Source organism: Cervus elaphus, chromosome 21 (assembly GCF_910594005.1).
Source record: "Cervus elaphus chromosome 21, mCerEla1.1, whole genome shotgun sequence".
Lineage (NCBI taxonomy): Eukaryota > Metazoa > Chordata > Mammalia > Artiodactyla > Cervidae > Cervus > Cervus elaphus.
In genome coordinates this window covers 25969033-25995044 of record NC_057835.1, presented here as the reverse complement: position 1 = coordinate 25995044, position 26012 = coordinate 25969033, and the positions used below count along the sequence as shown (strand labels likewise).

Here is a 26012-nt window from a genome sequence, read left to right as displayed (position 1 = left end):
AAGGACAAAACACTGGTGGATAATCTGTTGCTAAGTAACCAAGCTCCCCAGTAGTTGATAGTTTACAACCACGATTTTTTTTTTCTTTTTCTTTTTAATCTCTCCTACCTGTGAATTGATTGAGCTCATCCCCACGTTGTTCTTCTACCTATCTTGCATTCCATTTGGCAGGATGGTGGCCAGAGATGGGAGTCAGCCACGCGGCCTCTCCTCTCCAGACGGCCTCTGCACGTGATCTCACCGCCTTGATAACCGGACTTCCTACACAGCCGCTCAGGAGCACAAGAATGACTGCCAAGCCTTGGCCGAGGGCTGGTCCCTGGAGCTGGCACAGCCTTGCTTGGGCTGCATTCTATTGGGTAGAGTAGCAAGTCCAGCCCAGATTACAGGTGGGAGGGGTTGATACAAGGATGTAAGCACCTGAGGTAGGGAGCAAAGCCACCGCCCACCACACGGCACAAAGGAAAAGACCCACATCTTCACCTGGGCATCGCATTTTGCTTTAAGAGAGACGTACTGCTCTCCTGCTTCTTGATTCAAAACTCAGTAATAGGAGGGAGTTATTGAGATGTCCCTATGTTTTCTCAAATAAAGGGAAACTGCCTTTTTGCTTCAGTGCTTGGGCCCTATGCTTCCCAACATACCTTGATCATCAGGGCTTCTAAATCTGAGGTTTTATATTCCTCCAACCTCTGGAGGAGTTATGAGAAGTCATGCCTAAAACTATGTCTAAAATATTCCACACGTGAGTGTATGCCTGCATCCGAGGAGGCCATTCCTCGCTTTCATAGACTATAATCTTAGACGAATTCAAATAAGCATGACCAAGGGTGCCTGGAGCTCAGGACAGCAATCCTGATTTCTACCTCTTGACCAACTTCTAAAGTATCTCAGAAGTACAGATATGGGGGGTGGGATGGGGAATAATTAGACCATTTAGGTATTTTTCAAAGTAAAACAAAAAGCAGTCACTAACTGGCACCTGAGGTCACTTCCTCTGAGTCCACTTGACAGACAAGGGAATAGGCAAGAGCTTCTGCCCCTAAGAGTTACTTTGAGAACTAATTTCCCTCCATTTGGAGTTAAAGGCATTGGAAATGCTGAACCATTTTAGTTCTTATTTTCCCTCTCATTATTTGACCTTTCCCTGGTGAATAGTTAAGAATGTGACTTCGGAAAAAAAAAAAAAAAAGAATGTGACTTCATGGGACTTTTGGTTCTTTGAAACACTCTTTTCTCCTTTCCTCTTTTCCCTACTTATCTCTTTTTTTTTTTTTTTTTTTGGCCATACCACAACAGCATGCAGAACTCTCCTATCAGGGATCTACCTGTGCACCCTGCAGTGCAATCAGAATCTTAACCACTGGACCACCAGCGAAGTCTTAATTTTTTTTGAGAGGCAGCAGCAAAGGGTACAACTGACTCTCCTTGTGCCCTAAAAATGCCTGGTGGGATCTGAACTGGTGACCTGGCCTTGACCCTCAGCAGGTGAAGTACCTCTGCTCACTTTATCCACCAGGAATGCAGGAAACAAAACCTGTCTGGGGTCAGAGGAAGAAAGACTAGTGTAGGGTACTAGAGGCAAATAAAGTGGATTGGACGATAGCTAGAACACTGGAGTGAAGGTTTGCACATCAAATGTTTAAGGTAAACTGTTATGCTTAACAAAATAAACTTATTTTCCTCATTGAAATTTTTTATCTTGAACATTCCTAACATCCAGGAACTCTTTGTATTAAAAAAAAAAAAAAAAGACATGCCCTATTTCTCCAGAAAATCCAGCTGACCATCTCAGTTCAGACAACCCTCAAAATAAATGTTTTAAGCCACCTTCCTACCCCTTCCTTTTCTCTATAGCATTTATCAGTATAGAGAATGGTAGCTTCTCACAACCAGAATGCAAGTTCTCCCAGTGCCCAAGGATATATTGTGCACAAAGAAAAACAAATGTGAACAAACAAATATGTTGTCAGAACTTGCAACACCAGGCTTTCACCATGTACACAGCAAGCAAGGGATCTGTGCCTCCATGTGTCACTTGCAAAACGGGGAGAATTGCACCAAAACTCCCAGGCTTCCTCAGGCTCAAAATCAGTACAAGATAGCATTGATGAAACACCTGGTGCAGGAAATGCCCATTTTAAATCATCTGTATCTATCCATTTATGTCTCATCTGCTAAGTGTGATGGGAAGGGCCACAAACACAACAGCAAGGCTGATCAGCTTCACGACCTGGGACTCAGTTTCTCCTGAAGCTCTGTGCTTCTCAGTTTCTTCAGGGTTGGACAGTGATGCCCCAGGACTGCAGCTTTAGTTGCATTTGCAAAGCATGCTGCCTACATATCCTCCTTGGACCCCTCCCAGGCTAAGAACTGCAGGTATCAGGAACTGCAGCAGGCCCCATATGCAATTTATAGCAAAATATCCCACTGAAATGATAGGTGCTAAGTTTCACTAACAGTTGAGGTCACAATGCATTTTATTTTGATTAGTTCCTATGACTCTTTCCCAATTATTTTTAACCCAGCAACACTGCTTTCCAAGGTGTAGACCTGTGATGACTGGAAATTTCAGTATTGAGAGGGAGTTTTAATGACTCACGGTGAAATGCAGAAAAGAAAAAAATACATATCCAAAAGCCTCTTTATGCAAGTCTCAAGATTCAACTCGAAAACCAAAGTTACCTTGGATATTCTCCTGAGTTTGAAAGTGATATACTAAAACTTAAAATATTTAGAGAATTATGATTAACCATATTACTATGTAGAGACTAGGGTCACCTGAAATGCATAAGTTAGGCTCGTTCTGTGAGTTTCCTTTCCACTAGCAAAACCAAGTAGGGATGCCCAAATGTTTATTTGAGGGCTTCTCCTTCAAGTCATTCAGGTCTACTATTACAAGAGAATGAGAAATTCACTGTGACTATGTTTAGTGTTACCATTAAAGCATTTCTAATTCTATTAAATACTTAACAGGGATCTCAAAACCTGGCTTTTGTGACAGAGGCGCTAGCAGAGTGAGAAAAGTGGAATTCCAGATTTTATTTTATTTTTTTTAAAGATTGAAAAAAAAAACACACCTGGGATAAAAAATTTCGTTGATCAATAAAGCTATGAGAAATGGAGCGAGTTGTTCCCGGACCCACTGGTGAACTTGAACTTGTGAACTGGTGAACTTGAACTTGGAAATGGGGTTTTGACAAGGGCCACTGTGGGAAACAAGGGTCTGAACCCATCTTCAGACACCACCTCCCCCCCCCCCCGTTTTACTCCCCACCCCCCCCCCAAGTGTTCAAGTGGCAGACAAAATAAATTACCATAAATTATACGCCAAAGCAATTTAAAAACACAACGCGACGCGAGGCTGAGTGTCCCTCGATCCTTGGGGAGGTGTGTAACACTGTGCGCGCTTCTGGCCGCAGGCCCTGCGGGCGGGGACGGCTCACACGTCGGGGTAGTTGCAGTAATACACCGCGGAGCTGGCGTCGGACACCACCGAGGACAGGGCCCCGTGGCCGTCGGGCAGGGTCACGCCGGCGTCGTGTCCCGGGTAGGGGAGCCCCATCTCCGGCTTGCACACAAAGTGCAGGTACTGTTCGAACTCCGTGCGCTCCACCTCCCCGAGTAGCTCGGCCGGGGCCCCCGGGTCTGCACTGTCCCGGCAGTGCAGCGCCTCTGGCGGGGGCGACGGCTGCCCCGGGCCGGGCGGGGGCGGCTGCGGCGGCATCTGGAAGCCGCGTCCCCCGCCCCCCGCCGCCGCCGGGGAGCCCACGGGGCCGTAGTACATGTGCAGGGCGCTGGGGGGCGCGAGGAGGCCCGGCATCGCGGGGCCCGCAGGCTCCTGGCCCAGCCTCGGGTGCAGGGGCCCAGCTCCGGGCGGCTCCGGGGGCCCAGCGTAGTCCGCGGCCGGGGCGTAGCTGTAGGGCCCAGGGGCCGGACAGTCCGCGGGCAGCGGCGGGGCGAAGAAGGCCGGATCGGGTTCCACGCCGTCCAGCGGGGACGTGTCGGGCGTGGGCAGAGGGTAGCCGTCGAGCTGGGGCGCGCCCAGGCCCGGGCAGTCGCGGTAGTGGCCGCCCAGGTGCGGGGGCAGCAGCGGCGGGCCCGCGGGGAAGCCCTGCTCCGGGAAGGGCAGGCCCAGGCCGTCCATGGCCACGCGGCCGCCCTCGGGGCCCAGCGCGGCCGCCGGCGGCTCGGCCAAGCCGTGCAGGAAGCCGCCCTCCACCCGCTTCAGCCGCTTCACCTGCTTGCGCCGCCGCGGCCGGTACTTGTAGTTGGGATGGTCCTGCATGTGCTGGACGCGCAGCCGCTCGGCCTCCTCCACGAACGGCCGCTTCTCCGCCAGCGTCAGCGCCTTCCACGACTTGCCTGCGGGGCGCGGGGTGGACAGGGCCGCGGGTTTAGCGTCTGCGCCCCGGCTCCCAGGTCCAACCTGGCCCTACCGCCCCCCTGCGACCTCCGCTGGTGCCACTCACGGGGCGGAGGAAGGGATTAAGGGAAAGGTTGAAGGTTGGGGCTGTGGAGGCCGAGAGCAGGCCGGGCACTCTGGGAAGACGCGAGATCTCGGGCCCTCCAAGACATTCCCCACCCCCCCGCCTCCTTTCCGTCGCTCTTGGAAGCGGCTTCCCGCTCACCACCCGCGCCCGTTCGAGGAACTGGCCAGGAGTCGGGGGAGCGGGCGACCCACTCAGCCCCTTGCCAGGGTGTCCTGGCCGCCGTTCGGATGCGCGGGGAGACGCCTCCCCGGTGCCCCGGCCGACGGGGAATACGGGGGCCAAGGCCCGAAGTCGCTTGGAGACTAGGAGAGCGGGCAGCGGGAAGGAACCGGGGCCCCAGGGAAGGACGCGGGGGCCGCGCACCCCCAGCCTCGGGCGCAAAGCCCTCACCCTCTGATCCTCAAGGTTCGCCGGGCCTGGGCCCCGGCGCGGACTCACCCAGCATCTTGCTCAACTCGGCGTTGTGCAGGTCTGGGTTCTGCTGCGCCAGCCGCTTGCGCTCGTCCTTCGCCCACACCATGAAGGCGTTCATCGGCCTCCGGATGCGAGACTCGCCCTTCGCTCGGCCCGCCGGCCCGGCCGGCGCCCCGCCGCTCGCCGCCGCCTCGCCCTTCATCTTCATGTCCCCGAGGGGACTCAGCGACTCGGCCCAGGGACAGGGGCCCAGGCCGGCCATCACGGCGGGCAGCGCGCTCCGGGGCTGGCTCTGCTCGTCACTGGCGTACCCCGCATCCGGGCTGCTCATGGCGCTCCAGCCCGGCCCCGCGCCCCGCAACCCTCCGCCGGACACGCCGCCTCCCCCTGCCGGGGGGAGGGGGTGGGGAGCGAGAGAGGAGATGCCCCGCGGGCCGCTAGCGTCTCCCGGCCGGACCCCGCCGCCCGCGTCCCTGGCAGATAGATCGCAGTCCCTGGCGTAGCCCGCACCCTCGCCAGCCCAGTGCCACTGCGGGCGCCCCCCGGCCGCCGGGCCTTTTCTGCACAGACCCGGCCAATGGAGCGGCAGGGGCGGGCCGGCCGGCGCGTTAGGCCCACGCCCAGCCCGCCGCCCAGGTCCCAAGTTTCAGCTCAAACCCACGCCCGCCCTTCCCCCCTCCGCGGCCCCGCGCCTAGGGCGACACCTGCCCCTGAGAAAACGGCTTGGAGCCGGGCTTTGGCGCCGCGTCGGCTCCCACCCTCCAAGGGGGACCCCTGATCAGCCTTCTGGGGTGCTGATCGCCCTGCTCCCTAGAAGTACTTAGCCAGCGCAGTCCGGATCGACGCACGAAGCACCCATTCAACCTGGAGCTGAGGGGGTTTCAGCGGGGTGGGGATGGGGGGCCTCGCCTTCTTCCCAGAGTCCCACGGGCATCGTCTCCAAACTGGAAAATACTTTGTTACCCCAAGGATTCGACGTACCTGTATTATATTCAAAATGCTATGTCCGAGGTAAATTTTACTTTCGAAAACAAGATCACAAATGTCATCCTGAAGAAATTTTTTTTTAAAAAAAGCTTTATCCAAAGAGACGAACCCACCCTTGAAAATGTGTACAGGAAATGTTTAATAAACTTAATAAAATGTCCTCCTATGTGTTCAGGAAAAAAAGCAAGATTTAGTTTTGATTTTTAAAATGTGGTAAAGATAGCGATATTTATCTAAAGGCCTGTCGAATGAAGGAAATAAAGCAACCTTTGAGGAAAAAAGTACCTGTAGCCCTTAGGGTCAGTTTGAGGTATTGGGGAGGGGGGCGGGGTCTTCAGTGTTTCTCAAGACTAGAATGAAAACTTTTAACTTAAGATTTAAACTTCTGTTTAAATTCGAGAGATCTTTTTGTGGGTTTGTAAGTAAACCCTTCTGTCACACACACAGCACACCAACCATCAGCCAACAAGTTTATCCTTATAAACCTGTGAGGTAGAGGCCATTCTGTCTTACAGGAGAGGAAGCTGAAGCCCAGAGACGTTAAGGACTTTGTCCACTAGCACAGCACTGGGGAGTGGAATTCACCTCCAGAAATCTGCCCTCAGACTTGGCGCTATTGACCACTCACCCAAGCTGTTGTATTTGTGTATTTATGTGTTGTGTTGTTTGCGAAAGCAGCAAATACAGCTACTTCTGCATAAATAGACAACTTTTATCAATCTCCACAACATATTTGCTTTGTTTTCTGTGAAGGGATGATGGAAGCTAGGGCTTACATCCGGGATCTGGAAGGTAAGGCCTGAAGCTTGCAGTGGGGCATTGCTTGACAAGTTGTCTGTCAAGACTGCTTACTGGGGGCATTCATAAAAACAAAGAAACAGCCTTTGAAAGAACTTGACCTTCAGTTTCTCTGAGTTTGCTGTTTCTCCGAAGAACTTCTGCACACTTGTTTTAAGCCAACTTAATTCCTTAAGGATCTGTGATGTTGGCTGCCCCACCCCCACCTTCAGTGGCCAAAAAGTGGTTCTAGTTCCTGGGTCTCTGAGATTCAGACAAGAAAAAAAGTTAATCTGCTTAAGGAAATAATAAAGAAGTGTTATTTTTAATAGATGGTTTTGAAACGACTGGTAATCTTAAACACATTTAACTGATTATACACTTTTCCTTTAAGAGCTTATTTTTCCATAAGAGAAAAATATGGGCTTGAAAATTAAGCATGATTGCATTGCAACTAAGTAAGTAAACTATAGGAGTAGAGAGAACAAATTAATCCTGTAGGGCCTTGTTTCTTGATGTTTTCTTGGCAATCGTCTCTAACTTTGCTGCAAAGTAATAAATATTTTCCAAAGATCTCAAAGCAGGATTTTCTGTTAGGGCAAAAGTTTTTGTGAACTAACAGGAGTTTTCTTAAAATATCGATTGAAAAACCAAACAAAAATAATGCCTGTTCCAGAATACATTTATCTCTCTAGATGAATCTATTTGATGTATTCCATTAAAAAAAAAAAACCATAGGGTACAGGAAATGCAATCCAGGTGTGAGTTCAAAAAATATATATGCACAGGTTTACCCTGTACATTTTATTCATCCTTAGGTGCCTCTTGGCCACCTCATTACAGGAAGAGGTGCCAAGAGGGTCAAGAAACTGATGGAGGTTTCTTGTTATTATCTGCACTTGTTCTTGGAGTCTAACTACTGTTTTGTTTTGGGGTTTTTTGTTTTTTGTTTTTTTGAGTAAGATATTGAAAAATTAGTTGAGAGCACACGATGCATAGGATGGAGTTGGAGCTTCAGATATTGGTGTCCCCCACCCCCACTTATTATAACACTCTCCCTGGGAGTTATAAAGTAACAATGTACTTATATTTACAAGAGAGGAATTGCGGTGCCTTTCCAAGACGAATTCCTTCTGCAGGCGGTTACCTGTGTCTCATCCCATCTTCTGATCCCGCTCTTGTCATAGATTTGAGGGGCGCGTGTTGGGGTGGGGGATGGCGGCGCCGCAGACCGTCCACGAGGTGTGTGTGGACTCTTCTATTTCAGTCTCTTAACTAAACGCGGCGTTGGAAGTTGAGCTCTGGATGTTATCAGAGCCAGCCACAAATGCCACATGAAAAGCAGCAAACATCCGGAGTGGCTTCCTGCGAGCCTTGCTTTTCTCATCACGAGAGATTTACGTGGGGGGAGGGGGGCAGACAAGTTGGCGAGGAGGAGCCGTGTCCACCCGCCCGCGTGGCTGGAGCGCGCGGGGACTGGGACCTCTGATTTCTGGCTGCTAATCCGTGCCCAGTCCCCAGGCTGGGCCCAAGGCTCGAAAGTCTGCAAGGACGCTACTAGCGCGGCGCGAAGCCATGACTGTTACCCCGCGGGGCCCGTGGCCGGCGGGCGCAGCGATGAAGCCGGGTAGGTGGTGAGCCGCGGTTCGGATCCCTGCGTGACCAGGCACCGGCCGTGGGTTTCCTGCAGGCTTTTGTGTTTCGATGCTCGGGAAGCGGGAGCCGGACGAAGGACGCTTCGGCCTCCGGGGAAGGCCGTGGGCACCGGGACAGATCCCGCTCGGCTCGGGGGCGGAGGGAAAGGGGGGGCGCACCGCGGGCACCGGGAACCGACAGACAATGGTATCCCCGGAACAAAGAACAACAATCAGGTCTTCGCGTTTATAAGTCGCGTGCCCGCGGCGGCCTCCGGGAGCCGAGCGGAAGGCGGCGCGCGGCACGGAGCGCGCCCGGGGCTCCGCACCGCCCAGGTAGGGCCGCGCGCCGGCTCGGCGTACCTCTCGCGTCTATTCCCGGTCCCCCGGCGGGTCCCCAGCGGGTCCGCGAGGCGAAGTTCAAAGTCGCGGGTGAGATGGGATGGGTGAGGAAGAAGGAGGACCCGGGAGATCACGGCCACCAGCTCCCACCCCGGAGGCCCCCGAGGGTCAGAGCCTAGCTGCCTCTCACCTGGCGCCCTACCCTGCCTTTGGGGCGCCCGCCTCTCCTGCGGGGCCGAGAGGGCTTTGGGGACTCTCGCTCCGCACCAGGATAGGAGGTGTGCGTTCTGCTCCCACGCCCTCTTCCACGCCCGCCGCCAGCATCCCGCCCCAGCATTCCCCCTGGTCCACGGACCCCTCGAGGCCTCCCCGAACCCCGCCCCAGCAGCCGGCGACTCCCCGACCGTCACCCAGTTCCCGCTCGGCCGCGCCCGGGGTTTGCACAGGCGAAGCAGGAAATGCGCTGTTCCCGGTCCGTTTCCCTGCTCAGAAACTGGTCCGCGGGGGGTGTTTCTTGTATTCCCCACTCAGCCTCCCGCCCTAGCTCGGGTCCCGGGATGGGAGGGCTGACAGCTTCCCCTTACTCCCCGGCTTGGAGAACCTCAGACTCCGCAGGGAGACGGCGTCGGGGGTGAAAGCAAGGCAGCCCAGCTCATCCCTGGGACGGATTTCGGCCACACACTAGTCTGCTCACCCGCTTCATCTCGGCCTCTCTGAGCTCTAACTGCAATCTCAGTAGCGGTTCCTGTGCGCTCACTTCTGCAGACCCCCCAATCCCACCTTCCTCGCACCTAGGAAAGGCCCGAGCTTTCCTAGTGGAGCTGTGTCGTCAGCTGAGCAGACAGGCTTAGCAGCAACAGCACGTCCCCGGAGCAGACACCTGCACATCGCCCCCCTCTCAGGGGGGGAGCAGACATGGCCCCTGCATCTTAGAAATGCCCAGTGCGGTACCATTAGTCTTCCCCTCTGATTGATTCGCGTGCAGCCTGGGTAGAATCTAGGCCTTCTCTAAAAATCATTTGTTCCTGGCATGGAAAGGCGATGCTGACATCTCTAGGCCAAGCGCTCTGAGATATTTTTTTTTCCTCTAGTAGAGGTCCTGCAATCGGTGGCCTTTCTGCCCTGCAAGCTGGCTTGCCAAGCTTCCCTAGTCAGCAGGGCTGGATTTTGCCAGGTGGTTGGTTAGGGCAAGGTGTGCATCCTGTGATCAGGGGAGTGATCAAAGTGAATAGGCGATAGGACAGGCCACTCCTGACACACGCATTACCCACCCTCCCGTGCAACTTGAACCACAACCACAAGCCTACCAGAGTTGGAAATGGAGCCTGAGTTGGCTCCAGTGTTTCTAAACAGCAGAGAACCTGAATCCGGTTGGATTCCTCTGCAGTCAGTGTTTGGTTGACCTCAGTTACATGAATTTTCTTCTCTGCCCATTTCTAGACCTCACCAACAGCTTTATCAGCACTCTTTAACGGCCTGTTTATTTTTTTTTTTTTTTACTGGAATATAGTTAATTTACAGTGCCATGCTAGTTTCAGGTATACAACCAAGTGAATCAGTTATACATATATCCACTTTCTTAAAAGATTCTTTACCCATATAGGTCATTACAGAGTATTGAGCAGAGTTCCCTGTGCTGTACCATAGGTCCTTAGCTATCTATTTCGTATATAGTATGTGCATACGTCCATCCCAGTCTCCCAGTTTATCCCTCCCCTCAACAGCCTGTTTATATTCCTCAAGCATACACAGTCTATTGGTTTGTAATAAATGCTCAGGGATACTGTAACAGTTTTTTTGGAAAAAAAAAAACTTTTTATTTTGTATTGGAGTACAACCAATTAACAATATTATGATAGTCTCAGGTGCACAGCAAAGGGACTCAGCCATACATACACATGTATCCATTCTCCCCCCAAATCCCCTGTCATCCAGACGGCCACAGTTGTTCTTGATTAGGTCATGGAGTCATGTTCTTTGGAGGCAAGGCTCTAAGAATTATCTCTGTAAACCTCTGTTTTCGTCTGAGACACATCTGTGTAGACACACAGTCATCAGACTTCAGGCCTGCAATATCCTCTCTCACCCTCTCCTTCTCCAGAGGTTCAATCTCCAGGCACTAAACACCTGAAATCTCACCTTTTCTGAGAGGACTCAAGTCCTCTGGCTTTTCTGAATCCACTCAGCATGTAAGTCCAAGCTAAGAGTGTACTTGGAAAATTTTGCATGTGGATATATGCATACATAAATTTCTGTCTTTGGGGGACTTTTCAAAACCCAAACCTTTTGTGTTAATTTCTTTGTAGTCATAGATTACAGTTTACAAAGCAGTTTCTTGTACATTAACTCATCTGAGTGTCAGGAGAGCCCTGGAGGGAGGCAGGGCAACTTGTTAGTATCCCCCTGTTTCAGAGGAGATTGAGACTGAGACCAGGGGACTGTCTGAGGTCCCATGACAAGAATTCTCAGACCAGCTCTTTGCCCTTGCTGTTAACAGTGGTGGGTCTTATTTTGAGTTTCTTTCCATGCCCTGTCTGTGTCAGTGAAAGACCTGATGGGATTTGTAGAAACTCAATAAAACCAGAAGGAAGGAAGGCATGGGTTAAGGACTTTAGCACAGAAACTTCTAGTGTGGTTCCTAATCAGGTCACGATCACACAATCATTTTGTTTTGTTTTTTTTAAATATCATAGCTGCAGAGCTGTAACAAGGAAGCATTTTCATTTAGAAGATTTATAATTAGGTATTTTATTAGTTCACATAATCAAAGCCCAAGATGACATCTCATTTGAGTATCATTTTATACAAACAAATTCTAATTCAGCTGGAAAAATGAAAACAGTTCAAAGTTATATGGGGATAAAGCTCAGATATAAAGAAGTTGAGCTCTCTGAAGCTCTGCTCTTGTACGTCATTCAGACTGAAAGAGACATAGTTTAACTATGCCGAGTTGTGTGGCCTTGGCACACGTTTAAGGTCTAAGCTGCTGGTCTCCTCTACACCTGTAGCTGACCAACCCTTTGGAGCATAAAAACATACATGTGGCAGCTAGGTAAATTCCCTTCATGTATACTGTTGTTTGGGAGAGAAATGGATGGCAAATATTATCAATTCTATTTTATGAAGTGGAAAATTAAGGCATGGAGCAACTGGGTGATTTCCTTGTTTTCAAACCAGTCTAAGAGAGGAGAGAATTATCTGTTCATTTAATGAACCAATAATTTCCCCAGTACCTGTAAATCTAAGGCTCAGGACAGCACGGTATATTGGTTATGACCACAGGTTTGGGAGTCAAACTCCTTGGGATTGAATCCTAGTTCTGCAGCTCACCAGCTGTACATCCTTAGACATATTGCTGAATCTTTCTGTACCAACTCTGTAAAATGAAGGAGAATTATAATAATGGCCTCAGAGAATTTTATGTGGACTAAATGAGCTAATTGTTCACTAACTGCTTAGACTATGACCTGACACATAGTAAGTGTTACACAGGTATTTCATAATAAAATAAAATTTAAATTCATGAATGTGTGCACATGAAGACATATTGGGAGAATAAATAAGAAAAGGTGACCATGATACTGAATGTATATACACTGTAACAGCTAAACAAATGTTTTCAAGGAAAAAATATTGTAACATCTGTGATAACAAGTAATAACTTACATTATCATGTTTTAATCAAAATTATTTGTTACGCTGGCAAAAGCTTTTCTAGAGGTCTATTAACTATTGTGCATTTTCTAATTACATTTGAAATGTCAACGTTTTTATTTTGGTGGTGAAGTAAAGAGTCTTTGTTTATGCACGGCAGTCTTCTAAAACTGGCCAGGAAAAAAAATACACAGAATTGTAAAACATTCAGTATTCCACTAAAAGATCTTTGAAATGCAAAGACACCTTGCAGTGAGCATTTAACCTGGGTTAAATTCTTCTCCTAAAGGCACAGAGAAAAGTTCAATTTTGAGAACTATGCCTGGGACTCACGTGTTTAAAGGAAAAAAGACCCACGAATGTACATAGCCTGCCTAGCTCTTTCAGTGTGAAAAGATCCCAAATTCTTGTCTTTATTGTTCAGCAACTTTCTGCCAGGTAATTGCGAGTCACTTCAAACTGCCTCATTTTCAGTGTTCTCAGAAAAGAAAGGAGAAAATACCCAATCTCTTGCCCACTGTTCCAGGTAAAGAAGAGAACAAATCATCACCCAGTTTTGCAGAATAGGAGTGCTCAGTGAAACAGGGTTTGTGTGTCTGCAGATATATGGGTCTATGAGCATTCAGAGAAGGTTCTTTGTACATTAAAAAAAAGTAGCAAATTGAGATAAAATGGAAATAGAGATTGTAAAGAAGACTGTACTGCTTTGGGTAATAACGGAATGCTGTTGTTTTGAAAGCAAAAATATTTTAAAAGTTACTGCAAAACAGGTCCCACCTTTGATCCAGGGGAAACCAGGTTCTGTTTTTGTGAACTAAAGCTCTGGATTTATGGAACAGCCATTATTTTAGTAAATATCGACTATTTAAGTGTTTACTTTGTGTTTTTTTTTTTTTTCCTTCTTTCTCCCCAGTGGCTAATTTAAAACTGAAATTTGGAGACAAATAGACAACCATTTCTTTTTTTACACTTTCTTATTATTAATATGTAACACTTCCTTGGAACTCACCTGACATATACAGGGAGTCCTAGGGCTGAAGAGAACTGCATAACCCATCCTTGCTTTTCAGGTTCTGTAAAATCACCCCAGTGAGAGCTTGGACACAGGGGAATGCCTTACATAGGAAATAACATATATTAAATGCTAATATATGAATGCACTTGTTACTCATACAGCTATGCTGGTACACAGCATTCTTTTTAAATCACTTATTTTAAAATAACCTCAAACTTAAAGAGAAGTTGCAAGAATAGTATAAAGAGGACTCCCCAATTTCTTAGCATTTTACTTCTTTTGGCTCCATCTCAATTTATAACAACAAAAATTTCCCTACATTTGCTGCCTCTCTTGCTCTCTTTTTAAAAAAATAAGTAAATGGATATAACAATATAAATATGTAGTCATATTTATCATAGAGCATACTGACATATATCAATACATTATAGATACTACCTAAATATATACTATATCTATATATAGCATGTTATATATTAATTCCTATGTATGTATGTCTGAATGTGTGTGTGGTTAGCCTTTTTTCTGAACCACTTGAGAGCAGGCTGAGACATAATGTCTCACTCAGACTGAATACTCCAGAGAACATTGTCCCATATAACCAGCCATCAAATAGCCAACAAGTTGGTTATTTGGATATAGCATTCCTACCTAAGCCACTTGGCCAATTCAAATTTTGCAAACAAAGTCCATTTCTTTTGGTCCAACATTCTATCCAGGATCACACATTGCCCCTATGTATCATGTCTCTTTAGACTTCCGTCTTTTCTAATAGTTCTTTATGGTTTTCAAGAGTACAGGTCTTTCATTCCATAAGGGTCTCACACGCAGTCTGTCTGGTCTGGGTTCCTGCGTTCCTGGCAGGAAAACACAGAGACGGTGGTGTGCCCTTCCCAGAGCATGACAAGGGAGGCTGCCTGAAGCCTCATCATACTGCTGAGTTAACCTTGACCATCTGACCAGTTGGTGTCTGCACAGTTTCTCTAGCTTCAAGTCACCATTTCCACCCAATGCAATGGATAAGTATTTTCTGTAGGGGGAACTGTGCCCTATATTATACCAATATCCTCATCAAGCCCCCACTCACCTGCCTTAGCATCTGCTTAGATGGGTGACAAGGGGTGATTTTGAATGCCCATCATTCCTCTGTACTTATGTGTTCCTTCTACTGTAATAAAGTTTTCCTTTCCTTTATATTAGTATGGGCCATAGATTCCTTCTTCACTCAGTGCTTTATCATCCTTAATTAATATTATTTGTTTGGGTGCTCAGGTTGTCACCAATTTGGCATGTGGGGCACCTTTTAAGCTGGCTTCTGTATCCTTTTGATTTGTCCTAATTATCCTTTGACTATTTCTTTATATTTTAGCATAACAAGATATTCCAGGCTTGGGACATCCCTGTCAGTCCAGTGGTTAAGACCCCATGCTTCCAGTGCAAGGGGAGTGGGTTTGATCCTTAATCTGGGAACTAAGATCCCACATGCCACATGGGGTGTCCAAAAAGTAAAAAAAAAGATATTCAAGGTTCATCTTGTATTTTTCCTGCCTTAACCCTGATTCAGTCATTTCTGCAAGGAGTTGAGAGCATCTTTTAATGAAAGAGGGTGTTTAGAAACCAGGATCTGGGTTCTCATGAGTACTGGGCTATCATCATTTCTAGATACCCTCAGCAGTATATGTATATGTGCATCTTGCATATTTCTGTAGCTATTTCTTATCTTCCTCCCCAAATTATTAAAACCCTGAGTTACTTGAAGATTCCACCAATTCCAATCCAACATATCATGGTTCTTGCTAGCCTGCTGCCTCTCTGTATTTCTAAATGCCTTTTCTGAACATAAAGAACCTGGCTCCCACTACCCTTAATATACCTGCTATTTGCTTGCTGTAATCCACCTCCCGGCCACTCCATCTGCCTGCTCTTGACTTCCAGACCAGCACCTCTGTGCAGGTCTCCTGCAGCGCTCCACTGTTTCCATGTTCGAAAGCAAGGCAAAAACATAATAATTACTTGTTTAAATTTATCTTTAAACTGTGTGTGTGTGCTCAGTCATGTCTGACTCTCTGCGACCCCATGGACTGTAGCCAGCCAGGCTCCTCTGTTCATGGGATTTCCTAGGTAAGAACACTGGAGTGGGTTGCCATTTCCCCCTCCAGGGGGTCTTCCCATCGCAGGGATTGAGGCCAAGTCTCCTGAGTCTCCTGCATTGGCAGGCAGGTTCTTTACTGCTGAGCCACCAGGGAAGCCATTTTTCAGTTATTTTAAGTATAAAATGTGACCATGAACTACAATAACAAAAGTTCCTTCTTCACTATCTTTCCTTGGTGGCAAATTCCTCAGGATTCAATTAAAAACAGAACTACAAAGGATTATTTTTGTCTGTTTGGAGTGGGGGTCACACACAGTTTTGAGAATATAAGATTGAATCTCGAAAACCAAAAAAATGTTTCTTTTCAGTCATGGCCAGAACAAAAACTAGAAATTGGCTTGACCTAATAGGCTTTCTTTTACTAAAAATGATAAGAAAGGGCAGTAAGAATTAAACAATATTTTTTCAGAAGCGTTCACAGAATTTGTGGCAGTTTTGAGGAAATACTTCGTAAATAGGCTGCCTCTCCCCTCTTGTCAGCCACACCCACACACACATTACTCTCCATGATCTTAAATGAAAAAAGTAATGCATACCAAGTCAGATTTCATGACTTGCCCCAAGTTCAGAGGTTGGCCAATCTAATTTACACTGCTTCTATGCATGACTGAGTTCCCATGAGTCATTTTCATCTTCAGAGAGAGAGTTCTGTGGAACCATGTTAACATGAAGACCAATCCCCTGAGCCTTCAGATGAGGCTCAGCCCCTCCCCCCCTTCCATGGCTGTTTCTCCCTTCAGAGCTCAGGACAACCCTGAAGGTCAGCGAGTCCAAGTTCAGCTGCAATGGACAGCCCTGGGCACCTAATAAGCACCTCTCCCCTTGACACATCTTTCCTCTTTTTCCAAAGCTAAAGGAGGAAAATGTTACTGGGTCCTTTCCACAGAAAGGGTGATGATAAAACATCCCAGGGCTAGAAGGGGCAGGCTCTGGTTAAGCAGACTAGAAGCATGAATGCTTGACCAAATATTTAATCATATGGGTATGTATTAATTGATTTGGGCATTATATGTAGTGAGACTTACCAAACATACCAGTTCAGTTTTAGGGTGGTCATTCATACTGAAGCTTTAATTCTTAAGAGCAGGTTAAGTCTTCAGTAGTTCAAGGACCTCTGCTAATTTGATTTTGCCAATACTTATTCTATGCAACAAACGAATTATAATAGTATATTTATGAAGAAAATTAGTAAATACTTTCCAACACCTCCACTTAGAGTTGGGTACATTTTATTAGTGAACATTTCTGATGCACGTGCATAACATAGATACCCTGTCCATTACAACAGCCTATACAGCCACAAACACCTCACATTTCAGGGGCTCTCTCCTTTCCGTCTACCCCTCTCTCACTGCTCTCTGCCTCCTTCGCTATATTCCTGCCAACTGGCCTCTGGCTGCTTCTAAAACATGCCAAGTTCTTTCCCCCTTGAAGGCTACAATCTCTTCCATCTGTGTGGAATCAAGGTCCCCCAGATTCTGCTATGGTTAGACCCCTCCTCTAAGGACGCCAACTCCAGGAGACCATCCTACCTAAAATAGCCAATGTCTGCCACTGCCCCCACAAACTTGTCAGACTCTCTTCTCCCATTTGGTTTATAATTTCCTAAAGTACCTGTTACTGGCAGTCATCATGTTTTTTAATCTATTTTTTGTCTCTCCTTCCCCATTAAAATGCTAATTCCCTGAGATACTATGGGTGCTGTGCACTGCCCTACCCCTGAACCCAGGGATACATCAACAAGATTTGTTCAATGAATGAAAGACAGCCCAAGACAGCTCATCAGAGGATTTTCCCCTGCCAAAACTGCAGAGGCTTTGACTACTAGTTGGTCTTTTGCACCGTCATGCATTTTTCTTGAAAACACCCTTTTCCCTGAGAGCTTGTATGGCTCCTAGCTAAAGCCTCATCCTGTCACTTTAAGAAGAGGAATGTCCCCTCTGGACACGTATTTCATTAACAGAGTATTATCTCCCGGAGTAACTAAGCACTTTCAAAAGAAGGGTGATGGTTACAAGAGCCTCTAAATAATTTGGACTGATTAGGTATCTTAATCCAGTTGCCAGTTAATTGTGTTTGTTTGTGATCAAGAATATGATTTTCACCTAGCCCTCCTCCACAATCTCGCTGTGTTTGGAGAAGGCCCATCTCGGTATCTGCAGCGGGCTCTTTGAAGGTGTTTGCCGAGGGGGTGGGACCGCAGCGCTCACCTGGAGCCTGGAGCTGGAGGAAGGCATGTCGGCCCAACCACCTGCGGGTGGACTGAGCGAGATCCCACCGCCCACCGCAAACAGCCTGGAGATCTGAGGACCCGAGCCCAGCCCCGCCCGCTCCCTCCGCTCCCGGGTCACTATTTCTGGAGGGAAAATGACTCCTCCGGGCTTGAAAGGCTGATGCGAATGAAGGGTGGTCCGAAACGAAGCTTCACAAAGTAGCCAAGCAGAAGGATCAGATTTCCCCTTTATTCCTAATCTGTCACCTACTGACACTTTTAAAATAAAAGAAGAAGAAGAAGAAAAAAACACCTAGAAAAATAAAATAACGAAGTCAAGCAAAATATTGATACGAGCTCACACTTTTTATTAGGAGGATCCTCAGACATAAACCAGCTCTCAATTGCTCCCAAAGCTCCGAGCTGCTTCCCGCATCCCGCCCCAGACCTCAGCCCCCCAGTTCGAGGGCTGTTTCCACCGCAACCGCATCCCGGAATCCCACCCCAGACCCGGGTGGGTCAGACCTCAGCCCCCTGCCCTCGACGGAAGGCTGGCCTTAAACCTGCGGTCCTCTCGTCACTATGCAGTTTTAGGTCCCTACTTCCGTATTAGATTTTCTAAAAGGAGATACTAATGGATATTACCAGTGATATTAGATGAGAACTTCTGTCACAGATGAGCGTCAGCTCAACAATAAGCAGTTTATTGACATTATTCACTGTTAAACACCGGGGTTGTTTACCTTGACGGCTGGGTCTGGGCCGTGGCTCAGAGCGGGGTGGGAGTGGGGGCGCCCTGAACGCATCCAGCTTCGCTGCTGGGGGGCCTCGTGTTGGGGCGGGAGGTGGCGCCCGGCCAGCGAGGTGGGCGCGGAGAGGAGCGCGCGGGCAGAGGATCGCTCAGGTTCGCTAACCCTTCAGGGATCTGCTTCTGTCACCGAAGTGAATTCTTTCTTCTGCTGCCAAATAATTAAAGCTATATTATTAGCTGTAACTACTCCTAGGCAGCATGTATCTAATACATGGGATGTAATACTGGTGATTCAATATATTTTCTATATTTTATATAAAATATAGAAATGATATATATAAAATATAGAAACTATACTGCACACAACTTATTATATACAATTATTGTATGTCTTGTATACAATTATGTATGTATAATAAAAACAGAAAAGTGTATCAATGTATAAAGTGTATATATATATACATATATATATACACATATACATATACATTTGTGTTTGTTTTAGCGGTAGGGAAACTGAAGTTTCACATATTCAGTCTAGGGGATCTGGAACCGGAAGCCAAAGCTAGAGAATGCAGTCCATCACCTAAGTGTTTGTGGCTGTGACATCACAGGAGCCACAGTGCGCTGTTCCTCTAGGTAGCCAGGGCTGACTCCCTGACTTGCCGGGACCCTTTGTCTTTTAATGGGATCAGGATTTTTGGCCAAGTTCTGCTCATCCCATCCCCCAACTCATTCTGACTTCTAACTTGAAGAGTTCCCTTGCAATTCTGGCTGCCAATAATCCCTTCCCTTTCCATCTTCCTTTTGTCCCCATCACCATCAACAAAGGGCTGTGATTGCAAGTTTCCATCTGTGGAACTTATTTACATATAATAAAATATTGACTTGTTTGGTACCATTTGTATATTATCACCATACTGAGGCCTTTGTTCAGAGAGAGGGTTTTAAATCGTTAATTGATGTGAATTTGTGTTATCCAGGCAGACACTGTTTCTAAGATTCTTTCCCTTCTAAATTACTATTAACTGGACTCTCAAAGGTGCTCAAATTGTCTAGTCATATTCCCTCAGCCTTAAATTTTTTCATAAATAGCTTTCTTGAATTCAAATGATCTTCAAATTCTCTTACTTTACTATTTCATATATCTGTAGGTTTTCTCTAAACCAGGAATCTGCAAATATCTTCAAACCTTTTAGAACAAGAACTTTCTGTAAGGAGAAGACCTAAAATTGTGACAATATAAAAACTGCCACAACCTGGAGTAATACACCAAAAAGAAAAATTGTTTCTTTTGTAGATTTATTTTCATATATAATGGATTTGCATGATAAATTTACAGTGGTATGTTGGTTCCTTTAAAAAAAAAAAGTTGATATTGTTTCTTAAAGGATATGAATATGGAAAACTGATTCACTGTTTTACAAAATATAATAATTAATGTTTATACATTACTTCAAAAGTATTTTATATACATACTTCAATTTAATCTTTAAAATAACCCTACTAGTTAGACGTTCTTCTTTTTTTTCTTCTTCTTTCTTTTTTAAATTAATTTTTATTGGAGTATAGTTGATTTATAATATTGTGTTAATTTCAGGTGTACAACAAAGTGAATCAGTTATACATATACACGTATTCACTCTTTTTTAGATTCCTTTCCCATAAGGTCATTACAGAGTATTGAGTAGAGTTTGCTGTACTACACAGCAGGCCCTTATTAGTTATCTATTTTATATATAGCAGTGTATATATGTCAATCCCAGTCTCCCAATTTATCCCTCCCCTTCCCTTCTCCCTCAGTAACTGTAAGTTAGTTTACTTCTGTGAGTGTGTTTCTGTTTTGTAAATAGGTTCATTTGTACCATTTTTTTTAGATTCCACATAGAAGTGATATCATATAATATTTGCCTTTCTCTGACTTCTTCATTCAGTATGACAATCTCTGTGTCCAACCGTGTTGTTGCAAATGGCATTATGTCATTCTTCTTTATGGCTGAGTAATATTCCATTGTATATATGAACCTTTACCTTCTTTATCTGTTCCTTCATTGATGGACATTTATGTTGCTTCCATGTCCTGGCTATTATAAACTTCTTTTTATTTTTTTAAAATTTTTCACTAAAAGACAATGATGTTCAGAGAGATGAAATGACTTACCCAGAGTCACAAATCTAGGAAGGATTGGATCACTTGATTCCACAATTTGTGCTTTTTCTACAATTCTGCTATGCTAACATGGCTTCACACAGGCAAAAACACCATTCTACCATCTTCCTGTTAGCCATTGATGAATCCTCCACTGCCTAAAGGCTTCCAGTCCCCTTAGATTACTATAGCACTGCAGCCTGTCTTGAAGACTGAGGGCAACATGCTTTTCATTCAGTACTTTTGCAGTAACACTTCCTATGTCCATAAACTAAGCTTTGATAACAAATATGGTAACACAGAATTCTAAATTTAGCTTATCATCATGAACTCCTGGGTGAACATGCTCCAAAGATTCCCAGACTTCTGCCAGTGGAGATTCATTCCACCTGGAGAGGGTCCTACAGATTTGTATTATAAGCATCCTAGTGGGGCCATTTCCAGGGCTGGAAAACACTGCTTTAAGATATTAGAAGTAGTAAATTGTTAATGATGTGCACTAAAATTTTTGCAACCTAGAGGAAAGCTGTAATGTATGCCAGTTTAAATTTAGGGTACCCAAGTACTATTTTTTTTCTAAAACACAAACTAAAAAAGCTTCCTTAGGGTCCTAGCTCCCTGATTATTCATAAAATAATAACATTTCAGAGGAAAGAAACCTCTTAACTTCATTTTATCACTTTTTCCATAAAAAAGACATAACCTAGAACATCTTTAAGACCTTTGACCAGTAGGGAAAAAATCTCTCAAAGCTTTCTGGAGGTACAACTCCTTCTGGGATTCTTGGAGTGGCTTCCTCCCAGAAAGAATTGTTTGTATCTTATTCATGCCTATTAATTATAGCTATTTTTCATTATTTTGCTTACAGAGGTCAGGCTATAATATGTTGCAGTTGGTTATTTTTGTTACAATTGACCACTTGTCCTTTTTCTCTATATACCACTTTCTATCACTTTTGGACACAAAATAAGGTACTTAATAAATGCTTATTGATTATAAGTCTGATTTGATAAGAAAGATGGGAAAGGATTTGGTATCTTCTTGGCCTCCTGAAATCCTGTTTCATGTGTATTCTTTTCAGTTCATTTCAGTTTCTAGAGTCTTACAATTTCATGTACTGCTGGGCACATAAAAAAGTCAGTTGGCCTGTTTCAAATACGTGTCTACCACTGAGTTAGCCCTTGGGTTTTAAGTCATTTTAAGAAGGTTCGAAAAGGCAATCCAAGTTCCTTATAAGCATTCATTAAATAAATATAATTTTTAAACTTTTTTTGCCGCAGTAACAAAGACATTGAAAGCCTTTAGACATCTGATTAGCAATACTTGAATCTAGAAAAAGGATATATGCAGTTTGTACAAATTTTTTAAAATGTATTTTATTGAAGTATAGTTGATATACAATGCTACGTTAATTTATACTCTACAGCAAAGTGATTCAGTTTCACCTAATGTTCTTTTTCATATTCTTTTTCATTACAGTTTATCACAGGATATTGAATATAATTCCCTGTGCTATACAGTAGGACCTTGTTGTATATCCTTTCTATACATAATAGTTTGCATCTGATAACCCCAAACTCCCAAGCCATTTCTCCCCCACCACCTTCCCCCTTTTGTGTACAATTTTTATCTTTAGTAACTGTTCTGTGAGTTTGACATTCTTCCTGAATGAAAATTGGCTTTTTAATTGGACATTAAACCTTGAAAATACATTACACTGAGAGAAGAAACCAGTCACAAGAGATCACATACTGGGTGATCCCATTTATATGACATACCCGGAATAGTTAAATCCATAGGCAGAAAAGAGATTATTAGTTGCTTAGGGGTGCTGGGGGAAGAGGGCATAAGGGAGCTGGAGGCAGGGAGTGATAACTAAAAGGCTTGGGGTTTCTTTGGGGGGGTGATGAAAATATTATAAACTTGATTGTGGTGATCACTGCACAACTGAATTTACTAAAAACCTCTGGATTGGGCACTTCAATGGGCAAATTTTAGAATATTATATCTTTGTGAAACTCTTATTTGAAAAATTAGAAATTAGAGACTATCTGGAGAGGACTCTGATATTAAATGTTTTATTTGAAATTGAACACTGGTTGACAATGCACCACGTTAGATGATACCAATCAGTACAGAATTCCCCCCTCTCCCCTCCCCCACCAGGCACATTTTCACTTGGCACTAAGTAGATTACCCTCTCTTCCAGGGTAGTTAATAGAAAAAGGCTCTAGCACATAAACTAATTGATCTGTGATTAGTCATAGGATGATATTATCATCTGACAAGTTTGCTTTTAAACTTTATCTACTATTTTATGTCTTATTTGAGACTTGAATTCATAGTTACTTTGGAGCTTTCTTAAAGCATTCTGCAAATCTCATTCAGAATCCTAAATGTCTGCCCTCCTCCCAGCCTCCTGCCTGGAATGGATAAAGTGAATTTTCACCTTCTCTCTCTCAGTCTTACTAAGATTAAGTGACAATTAAGTTTTGTGGTAGGAATACTGATGAATATTTAAAAGAGAAAAAAGGTAAGTTTACCTTCAGTTAATCAATCTGTCAATGTCAGACTACTGGATATAAAATAATCAACAAGGACTTTCTGTATAGCTCAGGGAACTCTACTCAATACTCTGTAAAAACCTACATGGGAAAAGAATCTGAAAAAGAATGGATATATGTATATGTGTAACTGAGTCACCTAACACAACATTGTAAATCAACTATCCTCCAACATAAAATTAAGATTTAAGAGTGGCATTTGTAATTATAGGAATGGGAAGATAATTTTAACATACAACCTTCTTTCACTTCCCTAGTACGTGCTGCTTAGTGATTTTTCCCAGTCTCACTTGTTCATTTTGGGACTTGAAGAAAGATCTCAGAAAAATTGTGCTTAATGTTTAGTAAGGTCAAGGGCTAAATGAGCTTGAAAAACATTTGTGTAGGAAGAAATTTTCATCACTAGTCAATACTTCAACTTTTTACATAAGAAGCAAAATAATTTTGCAAATGGATTCAAAAGATTCATGACCATGTTTTGGCTGAAAGCGTTTCTTTAAATGCCTGAGGACTCAAAATGAAAAAGAGAATAATTATTTCTCTACAAATCAAGCTCTTTCTAACTAGTGTTTTCAGATTTAAGCCCGAGTGTCCGTGGCAACGTGCCCTAACATGGCAATTTCTAGAAGGTTCCTCTTGGGTGCAAGAATACTGTGGTTTCAATGTGAGGTGGGATGTCCCAAGTGTGGGGAAGGTTGGCGTCCTTCTTCCACACCAAGAGTCTTTACCAGCTGCTTTCTAAACATCTTATTTGTTCTCAGAGAAATATTTTTCTAAGATTGATTGTGGTAAGTTATCTGTTTTTGTTAGAAGAGAAAGCAAGATTTCTTCTATTGGTAAACAAACCAAGAACTTACTATTCAGTTTCTAAATCTGTGGATTTTTTTTCCTATCCAAACAAGTAGTATATTGTAGTCACAATGAAAACTTTAACTCACTTTTGATTCTTTTATTTATGGCACACTTTGGAGAACTTAGTCACTTCTATTTTTGGCCAGGAAGAAAAGAAGGGTTGCAGCCTTAAAAAGAATCAAGATTTCTCAATAACTAAGTGGGTGTTTTACCTTTACTCACTTCCAACTAGTTTTCCCTCTTCTGATAAAAATGCAATTATTTTCTATACAACTAAATTCCTAACATAAACAGAAAAGCATTATGAATAAAATTTAAGATCATGGAAAGGCATATTCTTTCTATGGTTCTTCAACAGAATAAACAAACCAACAAAAAAATCAACACTGAAAAATCTAAGTTTGAAAATTGAGTTAGAAATCTGCTATCACATGCTTATACAGACACAGTCATTCCATTTATGATTTCAGAAAGTTAATTGGTGGAGGAAGGTTTAATAATTATTGCTCTCTATACTGTTCTAATTATTCAGATTTTTAAAAGTTTATACTTAATTTCAGAAAATGTAGCCTCTGAATAGAGTCAGGTAACATTTAACTTAATGGGATGATTGTCAATAGAACAGAATTCTGTTCTATAATATGAACGGCACTAAATAATTCTATATTCTAGTTTACAGCCCAATTTGAGTTTTGACTCCTCAGAGGGAGGGACATTTTCTAGAAGGGCCAAGTCATTGAAAGTTACCTGGAATTGGCTCTGAATCTGGGGACAGTCATTCATCCCACGGATCAATCGTGAATATTTGTTGGTAGAAGGACCTTCAAAATAGCTAACAAAATACCATCTTTTACCAAATTCGTTAATCCCATTTAAAATAAATGCATTTCTCTTAGTAAAAAAAAAAGATCTTTGAGTTTTAGAATGTCATCATTTTGACCTACTTTTTACACTCTGATTACTTTAAGTTAGATCAAACACAGGTTCTTTGCCTCAACTCAATGGATGGGCTACAGTGGCTCCCAGGCTGATTTGTAGAACTCATTATGGACTCACAAAGTGTTCAAGGTTACCTTTCAATTTGTTTCAGCCAGAATCAATAAATCTCTCACCTGGTTTCTTTGCTGTACGTATTGTACTGGTTAATCATGTATACACACAGCACAGCACATTAGACTTGGAGAAAGAGTTTTCTGATGGGAGCCAATTTTTAACTACAGTGCTGTTGAAATTGGAAAACAAAGAGAAACTGCTCCTGTTTATTATTAAGGTGTGATGTGAACCAGGAGCCATAAATAATCTTGCTGGCCAATTTCCAGGGCAGAAGAAGGAAGGAAAGGAGGAGCGGGGGAGAGAGAGAGAGAACCATCTTGTGAAAATGTTTTGTTGAAGAACCTCAACTTGTAGAAAATTCTACATAGGGAGCTGCTAGTGCACAACTAGAAAAGGGGAACTAGTCAACTCCAACAACACAGAAGTAGGCTTTCTTACTTCTTCTTCTTCAGTCGCTCAGTCATGTCCAACTCTTTGCGACCCCATGCACTGCAGCATGCCAGCTTCCCTGTCCTTCACTATCTCCCATAGTTTCTTATTTACATACACACACAATATTTAAGAGACAGCATGAAATGCTTTCTAAAAACTAAATATTGAGCTGTTTGAATGTAAAAAAGCTGTGAAGAGGGACTTCCCTGGCGCTTCAGTGGTTAAGACTTTGCCTTCCAATTCAGGGGGGTCAGGTTCAATCCCTGGTCAGGGAGCTGAGACTCCACATGCCTCATGGCCAAAAAACCAAAGCATAAAACAGAAGCAGTATTGTAAGAGATAGACTTTTAAAATGGTCCACATCAAAAAACACTAAAAGAAAGAAAAAAAAAAAAAAAGAGGGAGAGAGAAAGCTTTTAAAAAAAGAAAGCTGTGGTTTTAAAAAATATTGTCTCTGCAGAGGATCCCTCCCTTTTTCTCATGCCATTCCCATCCTCTTTGCTCTGGAGTTCCCCACATATGTTTAGAACT

The 26012-nt window shown here is 44.4% G+C and overlaps 1 protein-coding gene across 1 annotated transcript; it reads right to left on the bottom strand.

Moving 5' to 3' along the window:
• Positions 1-3303: 3303 nt before the first annotated feature.
• On the bottom strand, positions 3304-5564 carry SOX17 (SRY-box transcription factor 17). The gene is made up of 2 exons (XM_043880207.1): positions 4932-5564; positions 3304-4365 (listed from the first exon to the last, which is right to left on the bottom strand). Exons 1-2 carry the CDS (start codon positions 5236-5238, stop codon positions 3443-3445), a joined length of 1230 nt encoding a protein of 409 aa, XP_043736142.1. The 5' UTR covers positions 5239-5564; the 3' UTR covers positions 3304-3442.
• Between the last annotated feature and the right edge of the window lie 20448 nt (positions 5565-26012).